Consider the following 18849-nt stretch of genomic DNA (forward strand, 5'->3'; position numbering starts at 1 on the left):
ATCTATTCATACTTCTAAAAAATTATCAGGGGTGGGGGCGGGCTGGAGGGAGTAATGGAGGAGGAAATGGGTCATATGTAATATTTTCAACAATAAAGATTGATTTAAAAAAAGAAATGATCAGAATGAATAAAAAACAGAATGAAAAACTCATACAAATAAAAGATGAGAAAGTATGTATTCCATTAAACTAGAACTGTGATGTGTCAATTACTACCCCAATCTGTTCCCGAAACTCCAATTTCCTGGCCTCCAAACTCCAGCAAGCATCATGCCCCATTTATGATATCATTTAATGAAATCAGGAAGTGGTTGCCAAACTGGAGTCTCACCTTAAAAGTCTCCAACAGGATGTCACCTCCCAGCTTACATGCATGCTGGTTTGGTGTTCTAGAAAGACCAGGGCTGCTTTCAATAGCTTGTCCATCTACAATCTTCTTTGGCCCGTATGAATCCATTAAAATGAAACCAAACTGGACCAGGCCCTGGGTAACATGATCCCAACTATGGACACTGCAAGAAAACAAAGCTTAGTTAAAAAAAAAAAAAGTGTAGTGAAATACCTTACCCTTATCTTCATTGCCATGTTACAGTTCCCAAACTTGATCCGATAACGATAACCAACCGTCTTCACCTGAACCGTTCCTTCTCATGCATCCTTATGCTACACAGCATCCTTCTCCACCTTCTCCTCCAAGACCCGCTATGTCCCCACTTTATGCCAACATGTGAGCCATGACAAGACAGCCCTGAGCTGACACGTGTGAGTAGAGGATCCTGGGCCTAGAGGCAGAGCGGCTCTCGGGGAGGATGGTGACACGCGGGAGGATATGGGGCCACACGCCTAGAAGATCAGCCCTCAGCACATCTACCGCTATCAGATCAGAGCTAGACTGTGTTAAGTAGGTGCGGCCCTCTGAGACGAACTAATGGGGAACGCCAGAAACAGTAAGGAGACAAGCAATAATCACCAAATACAAGGGGAAAAAAAGCCGTCTTGAAAGAGAAGCACCAGACTCACTGAATAGAACTAATATCTGAGGGAAAAGGTTACTGGAACACATGGGAACTTTAAAAGTATAATGATTATCCTCAGAGAAACATATATATATATATAAACCTAAGTGACTGAACTACCGGTTGCTATGACGCGCACTGACCCCCAGGGAGCAGACGCTCAACGCAGGAGCTGCCCCCTGGTGGTCAGTGCGCTCCCACAGCCAACCTCCGCAGCCAGCCAACCTCCACAGCTGGCCAACCTCCTGTGGTCCCTACTCCCGGCCAGCCAACCTCCCACCAGCTGGCCAGCCCCAATTGGGACTGGGCAAGACAGTCGCAATCGGCCCAGATCACCGGCCAGGCCGAGGGACCCCTCCCGTGCACGAATTTGTGCACTGGGCCTCTAGTAAGAATATAATAGCATGGCCCTAGCCGGTTTGGCTCAGTGGATAGAGCATCGGCCTGCGGACTGAAGGGTCCCAGGTTTGATTCTGGTCAAGGGCATATACCTTGGTTGCAAGGCTCCTCCTGGTCCAGAGCCCTGGTCAGGGTGCATGCAGGAGGCAACCAATCGATGTGCTTCTCTCACATCAATATTTCTCTCTGTTTTTCCCACTCTGCCTAAAAATCAATGGAAAAATATCCTCGGGTGAGGATTTAAAAACAAAAAAAAAAAGAATACAATAGCATGAAACAAAAACAAACTGTTATAAAATAAACTGGAAATTTTGGAAATGAAAAATATGATTGCTGGGGTGAAAAACCCAGCTGATGGACCGATGAGTAAAATGGAGAGAGCTGAAGAACAAATTAATTTGAAGAAAGAGTTAAGGGATTTTTGTAGAACTTCACACAAAAAGACAACAATATGAAAAGCATGAAAGAAAAATTGAGAAATATGGCACAGAGATCAAGGAAGTCCAATGGCTAATGGAAGAGAACAGAGAGAAAAGGGAAAGGGGTTACTCAAAGAAAATAAAAGGAAAAAACGTCAGCGTTTAGGGAAGACAGGAATTCTTACAGTGAAAGGGCACACCAATATCAACCAGTAATAAGTTAACCCCTAGAGTGCCGATCACACTCCTCCTGTCTTTTGCCAAAAGTGACGAGAGCGCTATCAAAGCTTTGAAATGGCGTCTAGTTCTAAGTCTGCTTTTATTAGTGATGATGATATTGCTAAATATGTCAATGTAGTAAAGGTTTCCTTAAGTTTTTGAATATGTAACTTCATTTACTTGCGATTCCTAATTTTTTTCCTAAACTGCTGTAAAATCAGCAAAAATGCCTTGGCAATTTTAGCATAGTCCCTAGGACAGTGATGGCGAACCTTTTGAGCTCGGCGTGCCAGCATTTTGAAAAACCCTAACTTAACTCTGGTGCCGTGTCACATAGAGAAATTATTTGATATCTGCAACCACAGTAAAACAAAGACTTATATTTTTGATATTTATTTTATATATTTAAATGCCATTTAACAAAGAAAAATCAACCAAAAAAATGAGTTCGCGTGTCACCTTTGACACGCGTGTCATAGGCTCGCCATCACTGCCCTAGGATATTGGTTGGCACTCAAAAGGTTAAAAAGGAACTTACACAAACATGAACTGTATTAAATGTCAGCAGTTTTCTCTGATGGGCCACAGGTATGGCATCACATTTTCTCACACCAAACACCTGAGGCACCTACTAGGGTGTGGTTCATGAACTCACCTGTTCTTCACCACTTCCAAGACCATGGATGAGACACAGGACCGATGAGGGACTAGATTCTGAAGAAATTTTGATCCTTGGAGAAGCTGAAGATCCTTAAAGCTTTTAAAAACTGAAGCCTTTAAAAGGTCAAACACCTAATACAATGAAAGAAACAGGAAAATGAAGCAAAAGATGATGTTCCCTGCCACAGAATCTTAACCTTGTCACAGTTCCTACTTGCTGCTCTACTCTCAGGTCCCCATGACAACTGTCTCACTAGATGAGCACGACATAAAAATTATGACTTTCAGTGGGAACTTAAGAGACAGGCCTTCCCACAAGTAGAGAACACATGAGCAAAAAGGGCAAAGGATTTTAGCCTTTCATCCTTGCAACTAACCTATTCACCATTATTTCAACGTGACCAGGGACAATTTCTTGGAAAGCTAATCCTATATAATAAAGAGGTAATATGCAAATTGACCATCACACACTGGCACAAGATGGCCACCACAAGATGGCCTGCAGGGGAGGGCAGTTTGGGGCGATTGGGCTGGCAGGGGAAGGCAGTTGGGGGCGATCAGGCCGGCAGGCAGAAGTGGTTAGGGGCAATCAGGTAGGCAGGCAGGTGAGCGGTCGGGAACCAGCAGTCCCGGATTGTGAGAGGGATGTCTGATGGCAGTCGGACATCTCCCAAGGGGTCCCAGATTGGCAAGGGTGCAGACTGGACTGAGGGACACCCCCCCACCCCAGTGCACGAAATTCATGCACCAGGCCTCTAGTAGAACATAATAGACCCTAACAGAACTGCTGAATACCCAGCCAAACTTCCCATCCTTGCTACCTGTACTGTGTGATGTTTCCATTTTTATTCACCTCTCTTACCAAACAATAGGAAATAGAGGTATAAAGCAAGTACCTGAAGAAAAGTCTTCAAGCAACCCCCAGTCAACAGTGTGGGCCTACATGTCTTTTTTTATTGTTGTTAATCCTCACCCAAGGATACTTTTCCATAGAGAAAGTGGAAAAGACAGAGACAGACACACATCAACTGGTACCTCCTGCACAAAGCCCTGGGATCCAGACTCTTGACTGGAATTGAACCCAGGACCCTTCAGTCCGAGGGCCGACGCTCTACCCACTAAGGCAAACTGGCTAGGGCCCTACATGTCTTGTAGAGGAATTTGCTGCTGGCAGGACTGAGGTGGAATTGTTTAGGAAAGAATAATAATAAAAAAAAAAATACAGGCTCTTGAACTCCGTATCAGCTACAGAAGGAACCAAAAAGTCATTAATAAATACCTGCTCCTCAAACCTTTGTATTCTTGCTACAGAGAGCAGGAGGGCAATGCTGAAGGGACATATATAATTATTACTGAAATCTCCTTGCTGTCCTGCCTAGAACAGATAAACAAAAAAAGAGTCATTACTTACATCTTAAAAGTGTAACACAGCCTACTTAAAAAAAGTTCCTTAAATACATCAGAAACCTATATGTCGGAGCTAAAACTATAAAACTTTTGTAAGAAAACAGCAGAAAATCTTTAAGAACCTGAATTAGGCAAATTCTTTCTTATACACAATACCAAAAGCAAAATTATGTAAGACAAAAAATAGATATATTGGACATTATCAAAATTCAGAACTTTTCTGTGCTTCAAAAGACACCACTAAGAAAATTAAAAGACAAGCCACAAGGAAAAATATGTGCTACCTACATATACGATAAAGGGCTTATACCCAGAATATACGAAGAATTCTTCAAACTCAATAATAAGACATACAATGAAAAAAAGAAATGGCTGCTACCAGGATGGGGCAAGGAATGTACAAAGTGAGCCTTGGATAGTTTATGCCATAAACATGTCCAAGGACTAAAGGGGTCAGAAGGACACATGAGCAAACTAGAAGGATCCAGGTGGCCAAATATGGCTCACTTTAAGCAATGCTTTGAGTACTGTATTTAAAAAGGTTCAGGGGTACGTACTGATATTACCCAAAAAATTAGAAGGCAAAAGGAAGGCTCTTTTCACAGAAAAAGGGTAATCAATAATGCAGAAAAACCATTTTAATTTTCATTCTACCATTTTACAACTCCCAGCATAATTACTGACGTAGGCCAAGAATCCTCAGTACATAAAAAGACAAAAACTGCGTGTGAAAGCTGCTGAGGACAAGGACTGTCACGGGATCTCAAATTATGAACCCCATGGATGACTGTCGAATTATAAAAGGAAACATGTATCTTTGCAAATGAAGAAAACTGATGGCCATTGTCTTAAGCAGTAGACAGCCTGCTAACCATGAGCCTTCGGATGTAATGCCATGGCACAGAGGTTGGCAAACGACAGCCTGCAGGCCAAATCCGGCCTGTTTTTGTACAGCCCATGAGCTACAACTTGTTTTTACGTTTTTAAATTGCTGAGGGAGAAAAATATCAAAGGAAAATTTCATGATGCGTGAAAATTAAATAAAATTCAAATTTCAGTGGCCTTAGAGTTTCACTGGCTCATACATACTCATTCATTTATGTGTAAATCTAGGTCCGTGGTCGGCAGACCGCAGCTCGTGAGCCACATGCAGCTCTTTGGCCCCTTGAGCGTGGTTCTTCCACAAAATACCACGTGCGGGTGCACATGTACAGTGCGACTGAAACTTCGTGGCCCATGCGCAGAAGTCGGTATTTTGTGGAAGAGCCACACTGAAGGAGCCAAAGAGCCGCATGTGGCTTTTGAGCCACAGTTTGCCCACCACTGATCTAGGTGAAGGGTAGACAGATGTTTGTCCTGCTAAAGTATTTCAACTTTTCTGTGGGTTAAACATTTCAAAACAAAATGTTAGGGGAAAAATAGGTCCTTTATCTGTATACTACCTTTCTTTAAAAGAGTTTGGAATACTTCTGATTTTTATCTTAGTACTTCACAAATATTTAATCAATGACTTGGTTTCACAAAACCTCTTATTATACTAGAAATAGGCAATATCCCTAATTCATAAATGGGCAAACAGGTCAGTGTTGACGTTAACATAAGATACTAGTGGAGTTAAGATTAAAATTTCAGTTCCTTGCTGAACAGTTCCCATCTTTGTTTTTAAATTTTTTAAAATATATTTTTATTGATTTCAGAGAGGAAGAGAGAGATAGAAACATCAACGATGAAATTCATTGATCGGCTGCCTCCTGCACGCCCCACACTGGGGTTCGAGCCTGCGACCCAGGCATGTGCCCTGACCAGGAATCGAACCGTGACCTCCTGGTTCATAGGTCGAAGCTCAACCACTGAGCCACACTGGCCGGGCTTTTTCTATTCAAAAACTAGAACATTTAAGGAATGGCTTTCACCACTTAACTGCCACAATATTTTGAATTTAATTAAAAAAGATCCGCCACTTGCGTCATAGACGCTTGTGGCATACAAATGGTTAAAACGGAACTTGCTTATCAATGTGGTGACATCAAAGACAAAAAAGAGATCTACCAAGCATGTCAAACTTGTGGCCCGCTGGCCACGAGTTTGACATGCTTGCTCTAGACCCAGGGTCATTCTGCAGTATTCCTCCTTGCTTCCTTCCTGTCATGAACTGGCATAGAAGGGGCCGGAGCTCAGACATCCCTGCTTCACAGAGATCCCGGTCACCTCAAGAGTTTGCTGCTACCTTTAAGTGTTTCAGGAGTTCTCTGCCTAGTTCACAGTCCAATGACATGGCAAACACAACGTGGAGAATCACGGTGCCTTCCACGTGACGAAGTTCACCCGACGGCACGGTAATAAGATCCAAGAGCCTGAAAGTCAACAGAAAAGTATGGAGAGACAGCAGGGCAGATGCTCCGATGAACACGTGGGCCAACGCGGGCTGAACTCAGAGTCGCTGGGCAAAGACAGCAAGTACCGATTCCATGGCCTCGTTCTCTGCTCCCTTTTGCAACAAAACTTCCTGAAGTGTCCACAGTCATCATTTCCACTTCTTTACCTGTCCCCTCCCAATTCTCACCCCCAATGCCACTGGCTAGTATTGCAAGGGTTCCAAATGATTCCTCTGTTGCCAAAACCAATCATCGCCCCATATTAACGCCTCAGCCAATTCCACACAGTCAACCACTTTTTTCTTGACATACTTTCTTCTCTGAGGTTCTGGGGCATTGTCACAGGCCTCTAATCAATTTTTTTTTTTTTTTGCTGGTTCACCCTCTATTTATTTATTAAATATTTTTATTCATTTCAGAGAGGAAGAGAGAGATAAAAACATCAATGATGAGAGAGAATCATGGATCGGCTGTCTCCTGCATGACCCACACTGAGGATTGAGCCCGCAACCCGGGAATGTGCCCTGACCGGGAATCGAACCGTGACCTGGTTCCCAGGTCGATGCTCAACCACTGAGCCACGCCAACTGGGCTCACCCTCCTTTTAAATGGTGGGATGCCTCTGGGCTCAGCACTGGATTTCTCTCTCTTCTCCTCACGATTTCCCTAGGTGACCCCATCTGGTCCCTCCCAACCTCTATCTCCACTCTGGCCTCTCCCTGTAACACCACACTGCCTGCTAAACACCTCCGCAGGGAATGCTAACATACACCTCAACGCAACAGGGTCACGGCTGAGCTTATTTCCTCAGAAGCCTATTTTTCTGACAGTCTTTCCTGAGTAACAAGATCACCTTCGCAGTCAAATAACTACAAGTTACTCCACAGCCGAGGCGGTAGGCTGCAACAGGACCAAGAGTGTGAATTCTAGCCCTGGCTGGGTAGCTCACTTGGTTAGAGCATTGTCCCGATATACCAAGGTTGGGAGTTTGATCCCCAGCCAGGGCACATAAAAGAAGCAACTAATGAATGCATAAATAAATGGAAGAATAAATTGATATTCTCTTCCTCTCTCTCAAATAAATAAGTAAATTAAAAAAAGAGTGAATTCTACAGCCAAGCTGCCTGGATTCAAACCCAGGCCTGGCTAGAGAATCTTGGGAAATTCCTCAAGTTCTCAGTGCCTTGGTTTCCGCACCCAAAAAATAGAAACAAAATAAGGTTGTTGTGAGGTTTAAAGTGCTTAAACAACAACAAAAAAATAAAATAAATAAAGTGCTTAAACAGATAAGCACTTACAAATATTTGCTGTAAAAAAAATCCCTTTTCAGACATGCCGTGCTATCTCCTGCCTTTGTACTGTTTCACTAACTTAAAATGTTCTTTCCCCTGATCTACATATTGTGGCTCTTACCATTCAGATAAAACAGCAGCTTCTCGGAGAGGGCTCCCTGACCACCCGACACAATGCTGAGATAGTGGCTATGCTGCCTCTCTCACATCATCCATCTGAGTTACATGCACTTTCCACTCTACTGTTTTCCTCATTTTCTGTTCTCTTCTCACTAAAATTTAGGCTCCACGAGAGCAGGGGCCTTGCCTGACTGACTGGCTCACCGCTGTAGACCCAGGACCACACAGTTCCTGGCACAGAGGAGACACTTAACAATAAATAGCTTTTAAACTTACAACTTACAGAACAGTTATTGCTATTTTCCCGGAAAGGAGCAAATGAAAAGAGTGGAAGAGGTTGCACGGTTCTCTTAACTTTATTACTGGGCAGCTAGGAGAGGGTTAGGGAAGCTCTGGGCTCGGCGGTGAAGGCAGGGACCGGAAGGTTAGAGAACAGTGAAGTAACTACAATGCACAATGAGGAGATAGATCTGTAAAAGGGGTTTTGTTTCTAAACTGTATTACTCACTCGTCACCACTCTGTTCCTCTTTGTGCTGCTTATCTAGCTCGTTGAAGAACGCTATGATGCCTTCCAAAACCCTCTTTCTGCTCCCCTGAAAAAATACAAAACAGGCAAGATCAGCAAGTTGAACTTTTCAGCTTAAAGGCTTCTCAAGGATAAATTTAAATAAACAAATTACATCCTAGAGTCACAGTAAGAATTTATGAATACGGAATACTTTCGTGTTAAAACTGGGTTTAAAATACATCTTTTTTAAAAAAAATTTCCATTGAAACAGTCTAAGTGCCCATCAGCAGATGAGTGGATTAAAAAACTGGTACATCTACACAATGGAATACTACACTGCTATGAAAAAGGAACTTTTACCATTTGTAACAGCATGGATGGACCTGGAGAGCATTATGCTAAGCAGAATAAGCCAGTCGGAGAAAGATAAGTATCACATGGTCTCACTCATTTGTGGAATATGATGAACAACACAGACTGCTGAATAAAAATGGATCCAAAGACAGAGAAGCACCAGACTGTCAAACCTCAGAGGGAAAGCAGGGGGGGGCGGGGCAGGAGAGGGGAGGGTTAGAGATCAATCAAAGGACTTGCATGCATGCATATTAGCATAACCAGTGAACATAAGACACTGGGGGGTAGGGGAGGCCAGGGGATTTTCAAGGGCAGGGGGAAAAAAAGGGCACATATGTAATACCCTTTGTAATACTGTAAGCAATAAAAATAAAAATAAAAAGATAAATAAAAATAAAGTTTCTAGACGAAACCGGTTTGGCTCACTGGATGGAGCGTCGGCCTGCGGACTGAAGGGTCCCGGGTTCAATTCCGGTCAGGGGCATGTACCTGGGTTGTGGGCACATCCCCGGTGGGAGATGTGCAGGAGGCAGCTCATCGATGTTTCTCTCTCATCGATATTTCTGACTCTCTATCTCTCTCCCTTCCTCTCTGTAAAAAATCAATAAAATATATTAAAAAAAAAATAAAGTTTCTATTGATTTTTTTTTTAGAGAGAGGAAAGGAACAGAGAAATAAAAAAATATCTTTTTTAAAAAAATGTTTTTATTGATTTCAGAGGGAGGGAGAGAGAGAGAGAGAAACATCAATGATGAGAGAGAAATTGATCAGCTGCCTCCTGCATGCCCCACACTGGGGATGGAGCCCACAACCCGGGCATGTGCCCTGACCAGGAATCGAACCATGACCTCTGGTTCATGGGTTGAACTCAACCACTGAAGCACACTGGCTGGGCTAAAAGATATCTTAACGCCAGACTTAAGGGGCCTATAGCCCACCCTTTCTGAGATCTGTATTCCTTTTCCTACCACACACTAAACATTCTGACAAGCTGTCTTCCTGGGCTGAGGAGCAGGACCTTTTCACTAGATCAAATCACCGAACATGGCATGAAAATAACCATGGCCTTGTAGGTACATCAGGGTAAGAATAAGCTGAAGGGCGCTGGCTGGACATCCCACTGGAGTTACAAAAGAAACAATGCAGCTCGGCCGGCGTGGCTCAGTGGTTGAGCGTCGACCTATGAACCAGGAGGTCACGGTTCGATTCCCAGTCAGGGCACATGCCCAGGTTGTGGGCTCCATTCCCAGTGTGGGGCGTGCAGGAGGCGGCCGATCCAGGATTCTCTCTCATCATTGATGTTTCTCTCTCTCTCCCTCTCCTTTCCTCTCTGAAATCAATAAAAATATTAAAAAGAAAAGAAAAGAGAAGAAAAGGAACAATGCTGTCCTCCTACCTTTGAGGAGAGAATGAGCAGCTGGTAGACCAGAGGGGGTATTTCCTGCAGGTTCAGCTTGGAGAACATCTTGAACACTTTTTCCATCACGAGTTCCATCTCTTCTGCAGTCAGAGGCACATCCCTGTGGATGAAAGATGCTAAGGGCCAAAGCCTACTCACGCCACAGCCTAATGGGGGAGATACTAGAATATTATAATGCCCTTCTGCATTTTCTCCAACAGAGAACCTTAAAGGAAACCAAGAACCTTACCTAAGCAAAGTCACCTTGGAAAACAATCATAAACTTATACTTTAAGAAAGCAAATAAAGCAAAAAAGAGAGAGTGGGGGGAAATCCTGTAACAGAAAATAGAGGTACCAACACGCTCACTGGGGAGAGAGTGGGGGTGAGCTGTTACATTTCAGCTGGTAGCAGGGGAGCTCACACGCAGGACAGAGGAGAAGAGGGCAGGGTGATGCTTACTTGAACATGGAGGTGAGCTGAACCACGTATCGCTGATCCCATCTGGTTAAAGACAATAACGAAGAAGATGTAAGTTCATCACATTTTAACTTATAAAATTAGGAAGGAGGGGGGAAAATTAGGGCCATTTCAGGTGTGATTTGGTACCACTGGGAAACAAGATCAAAAAGATAATATGTAAAACCACGAAATACATGCTTTTAATCCAGCAGACTGGCAAGTAATCGAAGTCTGATGATATTCAATGCTGGTGAGATTGTGGGAAAGAAACACTGCTCATCTGCTGTTTTAGGGAGTGTACACTGACACAGCCCTCCTGGGAAGACAAGACTCCCCGACTTTAAAGGTGCATGTAATACTCGGGCGAGGATTTAAAAAAAAAAAAATACATATATATATATATATATATATATATATATACACACACACACATATACACACACACATGCACATAAGCACAGACCCACACAAGTCTCTATTAGAAAGATACCCCCTCTGCATGCTTGTAACAGGTCACCCAGACATATATGTTCACTGTAGCACTTGTTATAATAGCAAAATGGTATTGATCGAATATTATTGGGGAGGAAAATCTAACAACTGGATATTAGCCAAATAGACTACTGTGGAACCATTAAAAAAATGATGCAAAAAAAATGATTTAGTTTTATAAACAGACATGAACAGAAGTGGGATATGAATAATACAATGTGTACTGAATAAGATCCTTGTGTAATTAAAAACAAATGAATCAGCCCAGCCGGCGTGGCTCAATGGTTGAGCGTCAGCCTATGAACCAGGAGGTCACAGTTCAATTCTCAGTCAGGGGTGTACAGAGGCAGCCAATCAGTGATTCTCTCTCATCATTGATGTTTCTCTCTCTCTCCCTCTCCCTTCCTCTCTGAAATCGATAAAAATATATTTAAAAACAAATTAATCAATGGATTAATATACATGTGCTGATATACATGCCTAGAATCATTTATGTAAAAGATCTTATATAAGGAACTATAAAAGTGGTCATCTTTGGTTTAGATAATGTTGGATATTTCCTTCTGGTTCTTTTTAATATGCCTAACTATAATCATAGTTTTCTATAACTCAGTATCATTCTCTTTATATCTCACTGGCTTTTCATCTTCAATTTATGTTTTTATACATTTTACTCTTAATGGGTATAAATTTCATGTCTCTATTATTTTATGATTAAGTTGATCATCAATGTCTTTGTTGAACATATCCATATATGAGAATTTTCTTTTATGTTGGACTCTTTTCTTAGAGTAATTCCAAAATTTCTGGGTTTGAAGATATAAACATCACTTAGATATTCCACTCCCTCAAAAAAATATAAAAGATATAGCAGAAGGGTGATTTCCCAGCCTTAAGGATCTTAGGACTCCAAAGAATACTGGTAGACTAAATTGCTGTGTTAAGATGGACAAATAAACAGAAATTATATGCATAATCTTAGAACAAAGAATGTAGTAAATAATCACTAAAAAATGCATCACAGCCTAAGTGGTTTTATCCAAGTGGCACATTATAAATGAACTAAAGCATTCAGTGACATGAATTCCTAAAACCAATGGGAATTCTTCCTTCTTCCTCTTTTTTCTTTCAATACATTTTTACTGATTTCAGAGAGGAAGGGAGAGGGAGAGAGAGAGAGAAACATCAATGATGAGAGAATCATCCATTGGCTGCCTCCTGCACACCCCTCACTGGGGTTGGAGCCCACAATCCGGGCATGTGCCCCTGATCAGAATGGAACCCGGGACTTCAGTCCGCGGGCGGATGCTCTATCCACCGAGCCGAACCGGCCATGGCAGGAATTCTTTCTCTTGACCCTTACAGTCATGAGAAAGTTCTACAGAGTAATGAGAGACTCACCTGCCAGAGCAGAGGGTGCTGATCAACTGCTTCCTACATTCTTCCCCACTCAGTTCATCTAGAAATGCAAATACACTGAGAATAAATTTGATTACGCGAATAGAGAAAAGCCACTAAAATGGGAAGAAACTTACCTTTTCCACACGCCAGACTGCCCTTTTTGGTACCAAGGGCTGTGAGAATGATGGGTAATAACTCCAAAGATTTTCCATTCGTTAGGCTGCCCTCTTTGATTGCACCAATAAACTCATTGGCTAATTCAACCAACGATGGTCCCGGGAAACAGTGGACCTACGTGTTCATGGGATTAAAAAAAAAAATTGAACAGAAATCCAAATGTTGGCTATCTCTTTCCAAGAAACAGAGTCTTTTGCTGAATTAAAAGAACTGGCAATGAGACCAGAACTGGCCCTATCAGGGACTCGGGGCATCCTTTCTCTGGTACAAACTTGTCATTATAAAGGATTGCACTAGCCGGTTTGTCTCAGTGGATAGAGCATCAGCCCGCAGACTGAAGGGTCTTGATTCTGGTCAAGATCACATACCTGGGTTGTGGGCTTGATCCCTAGTAGGGGGCGTGCAGGAGGCAGCCAATCAATGATTCTCTCTCATCATTGATGTTTCTATTTCTTCCTCTCCCTCTCTGAAATCAGTAAAAAAAAATATACTTAAGCCCTAGTGGGTTTGGTTCAGTGGATAGAGCATCGGCCTGCGAACTGAAAGGTCCCAGGTTTGATTCCGGTCAAGGGCACATGCCCGGGTTGTGGGCTCGAACGCCAGCAGGGGACTTGCAGGAGGCAGCCAATCCATGATTCTCTCTCATCATGGATGTTTCTCTCTCTCCCTCTCCCTCTTCCTCTCTGAAATCAATAAAATTTTTAAAAAAAGATTGCAAAGGTCAGAATCCTCTACCAGTTCCCTACGTTTTCAAATATGCCAGCTCTTCAAAGATACACGTCCATGACACCAGAAACGTAACAGAACCACCTAGATGGTTTATGGCCCATCCATCAACTATTTTGTCTTTTAATAGTTCCCATTCATAAACAGGACCTGGGCTAGGTCTGGCACATCTGTTTTCCCTCCCTCAACAAATTACAGCAAAGGCCCACCCCACCCCCCAAATCTACCCCACACCAAAAGTGTGTTTGCTTTCCAGCTCACCTCCAGCATCAGCAATCCGATGATCTCAGAGGCTATTTCTTTCTGCAAGTCCCCTGACTCCACCAACTGGGTACAGCAGGTGTATAACTTGCGTCTCCTAAGAGCCCCAGCTTCCTCAGAGCAGGGGGAGCCTTGTTTTAAAAAGGTGTACAGAAACAAAAGGACAAGTCTTACAAGGTTGAAGGGTAAGTAAATAGGAAAAAACACGCAGCTTTGTAATTTAACACAGAAAAAGAATGATCAAAATACTGATGACTGTGGTGTTTAAAAGTTTTGAAAAAGTCACTTAGGCAGTTAGCTGAAAATGTCATCTTTTCTTCCTCCACCTACGTCATTAATTTTTAAAAAGAATTAAAAACTACTGGACACTTTTTTGGGTCCATAACCCAAATTAAATGTCTTTAACATACTTCAAAATATCAGCACTGGGTGATGTCCGAGTAATACAGATCTTGGAAGATTCTTTCCTCCAGAAAAGCAAACGAGAACACTGACAAAAACCGTGAAAACCAGCTTGTTCAGAACTCTGGAAATTACGCAGAGACGTCTAACCATCCAGGGAGTATTTAAGAAAAACAGCAGAATCTCAGGGAGAACAGCGAGCTTGGCATTTAACATCCACTCATCCCATCCCCCTGCCTTCCGCTAGCTCAGGAGTTGTTACAAGCCAGTAGCCCCAGCCAGGCTGGCATGGTTCAGTGGCTGGGCATCGACCTATGAACCAGGAGGTCACGGTTCGATTCCTGGTCAGGACACATGCTGGGGTTTCGGGCTTGATCCCCAGCAAGGGGCGTGCAAGAGGCAGCCGATCAATGATCCTCTCTCATCCTTGATGTTTCTATCTCTCTCTCCCTCTCCCTTCCATTATGAAATCAGTAAAAATATATTTTTTAAAAAATTTAAAGCCAACAGCCCCTGGGAGGTGACAGAGAAGGGGTACAGAGTTTCTGTTCAGGACTATAAAAATGCTCTGAAATTCATGTGGTGATGGTCGTGCAACCCTGTGACTATACTAAAAGCCACTGAAATGCACATTTTAAATGGATAAATTGTATGATATGTCAATTATATCTGAATTTAAAAAAACTGTACACTTTTAAAGGGTGAATTTTCTAGTATGTGGGATATATCTCAATTTTTTTAAATGTCGTCTTAACTACTACTGGTCTTTTATACAATCAATGAACTAAAATGATTAGGAGGTAGTTTCCACAAGTACTCCATAACTCATGCTACTTTTAAACCAGGCTTTCCAAGTCTGTATTTTTAAATAAGATGAAAATAGGTGGGAGCTGTAATAATCTTCTCCAGGTTTGTCTGTCCAGGAAAAAAATTTCTCTTCTTTCTTTCACCTAACCTCCTTTTCTTGGATATTTCTACGAAACAGTCATTTAGCAAGTTTCTATAAAGGTCAACTCAAGCAATCTTGAAAATTTTTTCATGCACAGGAAGATGTGTATTTGTTTACTAGAGGCCTGGTGCACAAAATGCGTGCACTGGTGTGTGTGTGTGTGTGTGAGTGTGTGTGTGTGTGTGTGTCCCTCAGCCCAGCCTGCATGCTCTCGCAGTCCAGGACCCCTTGGGGGATGTCCGCCTGCTGGCTTAGGCTCAATCCCTGGCAGTCAGACAACCCTCTCACAGTCCAGGACCCCTCGCTCCTTACCACCCGCCTGCAGCGGAGGCGGGAGAAGTTCCTGCCACTGCCGCTGCGCTTGCCAGCTGTGAGCCCGGCTTCTGGCTCAGTGGCACTCCCCCTGTGGGAGCACACTGACCACCAAGGTACAGCTCCTATGTTGAGCATCTGTCCCCTGGTTGTCAGTGTGCATGACAGTGACCAGTCATTCCGCCGTTTGGTCGATTTGCATATTAGGATTTTATTATATAGGAGCTTTTATATCCTCACCTGAGGATATTTTCCCATTGATTTTTAGAGTGGAAGGGGGGAGAAACAGAAACATCAATGTAAGAGAGACACATCAATTGGTTGCCTCCTGCACTTGCCCTGACTAGGGCCAATGATCGAGCCTGCAACCAAGGTACCTGCCCTGGACTAGAAACGAACCCGTGACCCTTCAGTCTGTGGGCCGACTCTATCCACTGAGCCAAATCAGCCAGGGCAGGAAAATGTGTTTTTAGACCCTTGAAAACTAAATCCAGTTAAAATGCATTGCTAAGAATATAAAGCCACTTTTTTTTTTGCCTTGTAGCATGTTATTCTACCACAATCTTAAAAATCACTCTGAGTCACAATCTGCAAAAAAAAATGTAGAACTGGCCCTTTTTCAAAATATGGAAACAAATATACCCCGCTGGAAATGAAGAACCTCTATATCCCATTTCATTAAATCCCACAACTCTTAGCCCCTTAAACAGACCAGGCACTAACCACTGCTACTGTTTTCTCCACCATTTGAAAAGCACAAGGAGCCCTAACCGGTTTGGCTCAGTGGACAGAGCGTCGGCCTGCGGACTGAAGGGTCCCAGGTTCGATTCCGGTCACGGGCATGTACCTGGGTTGCGGGCACATCCCCAGTAGGGAGTGTGCAGGAGGCAGCTGATCGATGTTTCTCTCTCATCGATGTTTCTAACTCTCTATCCCTCTCCCTCCCTCTCTGTAAAAAATCAATAAAAAATATTTTAAAAAAAAGAAAAGCAAAAGGAAACCAAAGCTGATTTAATGAAATACACCCTTTATAGGCCCCCAAACCAGCCATCTCACCTCAGGCAGCCACTGCAACCCCCTTGAGTAAAATTATTAAAACCCACAAGACAAGAGACTTGCTGCTTTAGTTGATTACGTAAAGTCTCCCAGACACACAGCCAAGTCCCAGTGGGGCTGCAAACAGCATGAATAATAGCAACATGCGCCCCAAGCAAACAGCTCTGCCAGCGGAGCCAGGGAGACAGGAGGGCATCCGTCACCGTTACCTCGGAAGATGGCTCTCAGGAGGGCTCCGACAGCTCTGCCTTTCACCGCCTGGTTCCGAAGGAGATTCGCGAGCTGCGATCAGAGAGAAAAAAGACTACAAGTCTCTGGCAACAACTTCTTGACCCCAACGCCCTAACCTCCCAATAGGAAAGAACTCATCTGTCACTCATCTGTCAGGTTCAAGTCCTTCTGAGGCTCCAGGGGTTAGAAAGGACATATTCATTTAGGTAGATCAGGGGAGACTTTAACATGACGCTGGGTAGAGCGCTGGCCTGTGGACTGAAGGGTCCCGGGTTTTGTTTTTAAAAAAATTTTTTTTTTTTTTATATTTTATTGATTTTTTTTTTTACAGAGAGGAAGGGAGAGGGATAGAGTTAGAAACATCCATGAGAGAGAAACATCGATCAGCTGCCTCCTGTACAGCCCCTACTGGGATGTGCCCGCAACCAGGTACATGCCCTTGACCGGAATCGAACCTGGGACCCTTGAGTCCACGGGCCGACGCTCTATCCACTGAGCCAAACTGGTTAGGGCATCCCTGGGTTTGATTCCAGTCAAGGGCATATGCCCAGGTTGTGGGCTCGATCCCCAGTAGAGGTCGTGCAGGAGGCAGCCGATCCATGATTCTCTCTCATCATCGATGTTTCTCTCTCTCTCTCCCTCTTCCTTCCTAAGTCAATAATAATAAAAAGACTGAACTTTATTCATACTGATAGTGGGGAAGGCATGTAATGAGAACAGAGCCACAGTTGTCTAATAATTATTCACCTCTCTAAGTACAGACAAGTTTTCTTACAGACCCTGGGAGACCAGGGGATGAAACAAGGCTGTAAAAAGGTAAGTTGCCTCCATGGGTCCATGACTCAGAAAAGAAACACATTTTGGGAACAGACCAAGGACAGGACACACTTTGACTTGGTTGCTGTGCCCGGACCCTGACCCCCTCTGGGAGTTTTTCTCAGGAACGCTGACCATTCCCCGGTCCCAGGCACGGGCTGAGCTGTTTCTAACACCACAGAAGATCAGCCACCTTGTTATCAGACTCTGAGCTCCTGAAGGCTGGACTGCAGACCCTCCCCTCCCCTCCCCATCCCATGTTACACTAGCAGCTCGCAGCTGCACGGAGCTATCTTCTCCCTCGTGTGTATATAACCAGCCAACTGGTGAGGGGGTCAGAGGAGAATTTCCAGGGTGATCGACTGCTCTCCCTATACTGCAGGCATTATTGGAATAAACGCGCATATGAGTCAACCCTGTCTCTGCTTAATTTGGCTCAAGCAGTGACAGGTGATCTCGGACCCACAGTGTCCGGTTTCAATACTACAAACATATATAGAGCACTCAGTCAGCACTAGGTACTGAGCTATGTTCTTGGGGCTACACATTCAACGGATATTTTGAGCATTTTTTTCCCCTAGGCACTAGGGATACAAGGATGAGCAAGATGGCCATGGTCATTTGACTCAAAGAGTTACAGTAGAGCAGGAGGGAAAGGGTGACAGAAAAAATTTTGGAAAAAAAATGTGTAAAGGGAATAAATCGAAGGCTGAGATAGACAATAACTGAGGAAAGGGAGATGATTTCAGCTAGAGTAGGCTAATCTTTTTTTTTTTCAGAGAGGAAGGGAGAGGAAGAGAGATAGAAACATCAATGACGAGAGGGAACCACTGATTGGCTGCCTCCTGCATGTTGGACCAAGCCCACAACCCAGGCATGTGCCCTTGAACGGAATCAAACCCGGGACCCTGTAGTCTGTAGGCCGACACTATCCACTGAGCCACACCGGCCAGGGCAGAGTAGGCTAATCTTAAGGAAGGATTCTTCTCCATGCAGGAATCTGAATAGGCTGAGATCAATTATTACAAAAAAAGTAGATCAGGAGAGGAAGATTAGGAACAATAAACAGCCTAGCATAAGGTAATTATTGTCTCATTTTATAATCATATACCTTGTGAAGACATGGTGGTATTCTCTTACTAAAAATTTTGAAATATTTTACTGCTTATGAATTTTTTTAATATATATTTTTATTGGTTTCAGAGAGGAAAGGAGAGGTAGAGAGAGACAGAAACATCAATGATGAGAGAGAATCACTGATCGGCTGCTTCCTACACGCCCCCTACTAGGGATCAAGCCCGCAGCCCGGGCATGTGCCCTTGACCGGAATTGAACCTGGGACTCTTCAGTCCACAGGTCGACGCTCTATCCACTGAGCCAAACCAGCCAGGGCT

At 43.5% G+C, this 18849-nt stretch overlaps 1 protein-coding gene across 2 annotated transcripts in view; it reads right to left on the bottom strand.

Moving 5' to 3' along the window:
- Positions 1-18849, bottom strand: part of FANCI (FA complementation group I) — a 51128-nt gene that overhangs the window by 30148 nt on the left and 2131 nt on the right. For both annotated transcript variants that reach the window (XM_036355706.1, XM_036355707.1), the window contains 11 exons: positions 16618-16690; positions 13690-13820; positions 12660-12816; positions 12526-12583; positions 10633-10674; positions 10168-10291; positions 8417-8502; positions 6349-6475; positions 3994-4089; positions 2710-2846; positions 333-513 (listed from right to left, as the gene is read on the bottom strand). In XM_036355706.1, coding sequence (XP_036211599.1) covers positions 333-513; positions 2710-2846; positions 3994-4089; positions 6349-6475; positions 8417-8502; positions 10168-10291; positions 10633-10674; positions 12526-12583; positions 12660-12816; positions 13690-13820; positions 16618-16690 — 1212 coding nt within the window. The remainder of the gene's footprint in view (positions 1-332; positions 514-2709; positions 2847-3993; positions 4090-6348; positions 6476-8416; positions 8503-10167; positions 10292-10632; positions 10675-12525; positions 12584-12659; positions 12817-13689; positions 13821-16617; positions 16691-18849) is intronic.

The sequence above is a fragment of the Myotis myotis genome, unplaced genomic scaffold (genome assembly GCF_014108235.1).
Source record: "Myotis myotis isolate mMyoMyo1 unplaced genomic scaffold, mMyoMyo1.p scaffold_m19_p_23, whole genome shotgun sequence".
NCBI lineage: Eukaryota > Metazoa > Chordata > Mammalia > Chiroptera > Vespertilionidae > Myotis > Myotis myotis.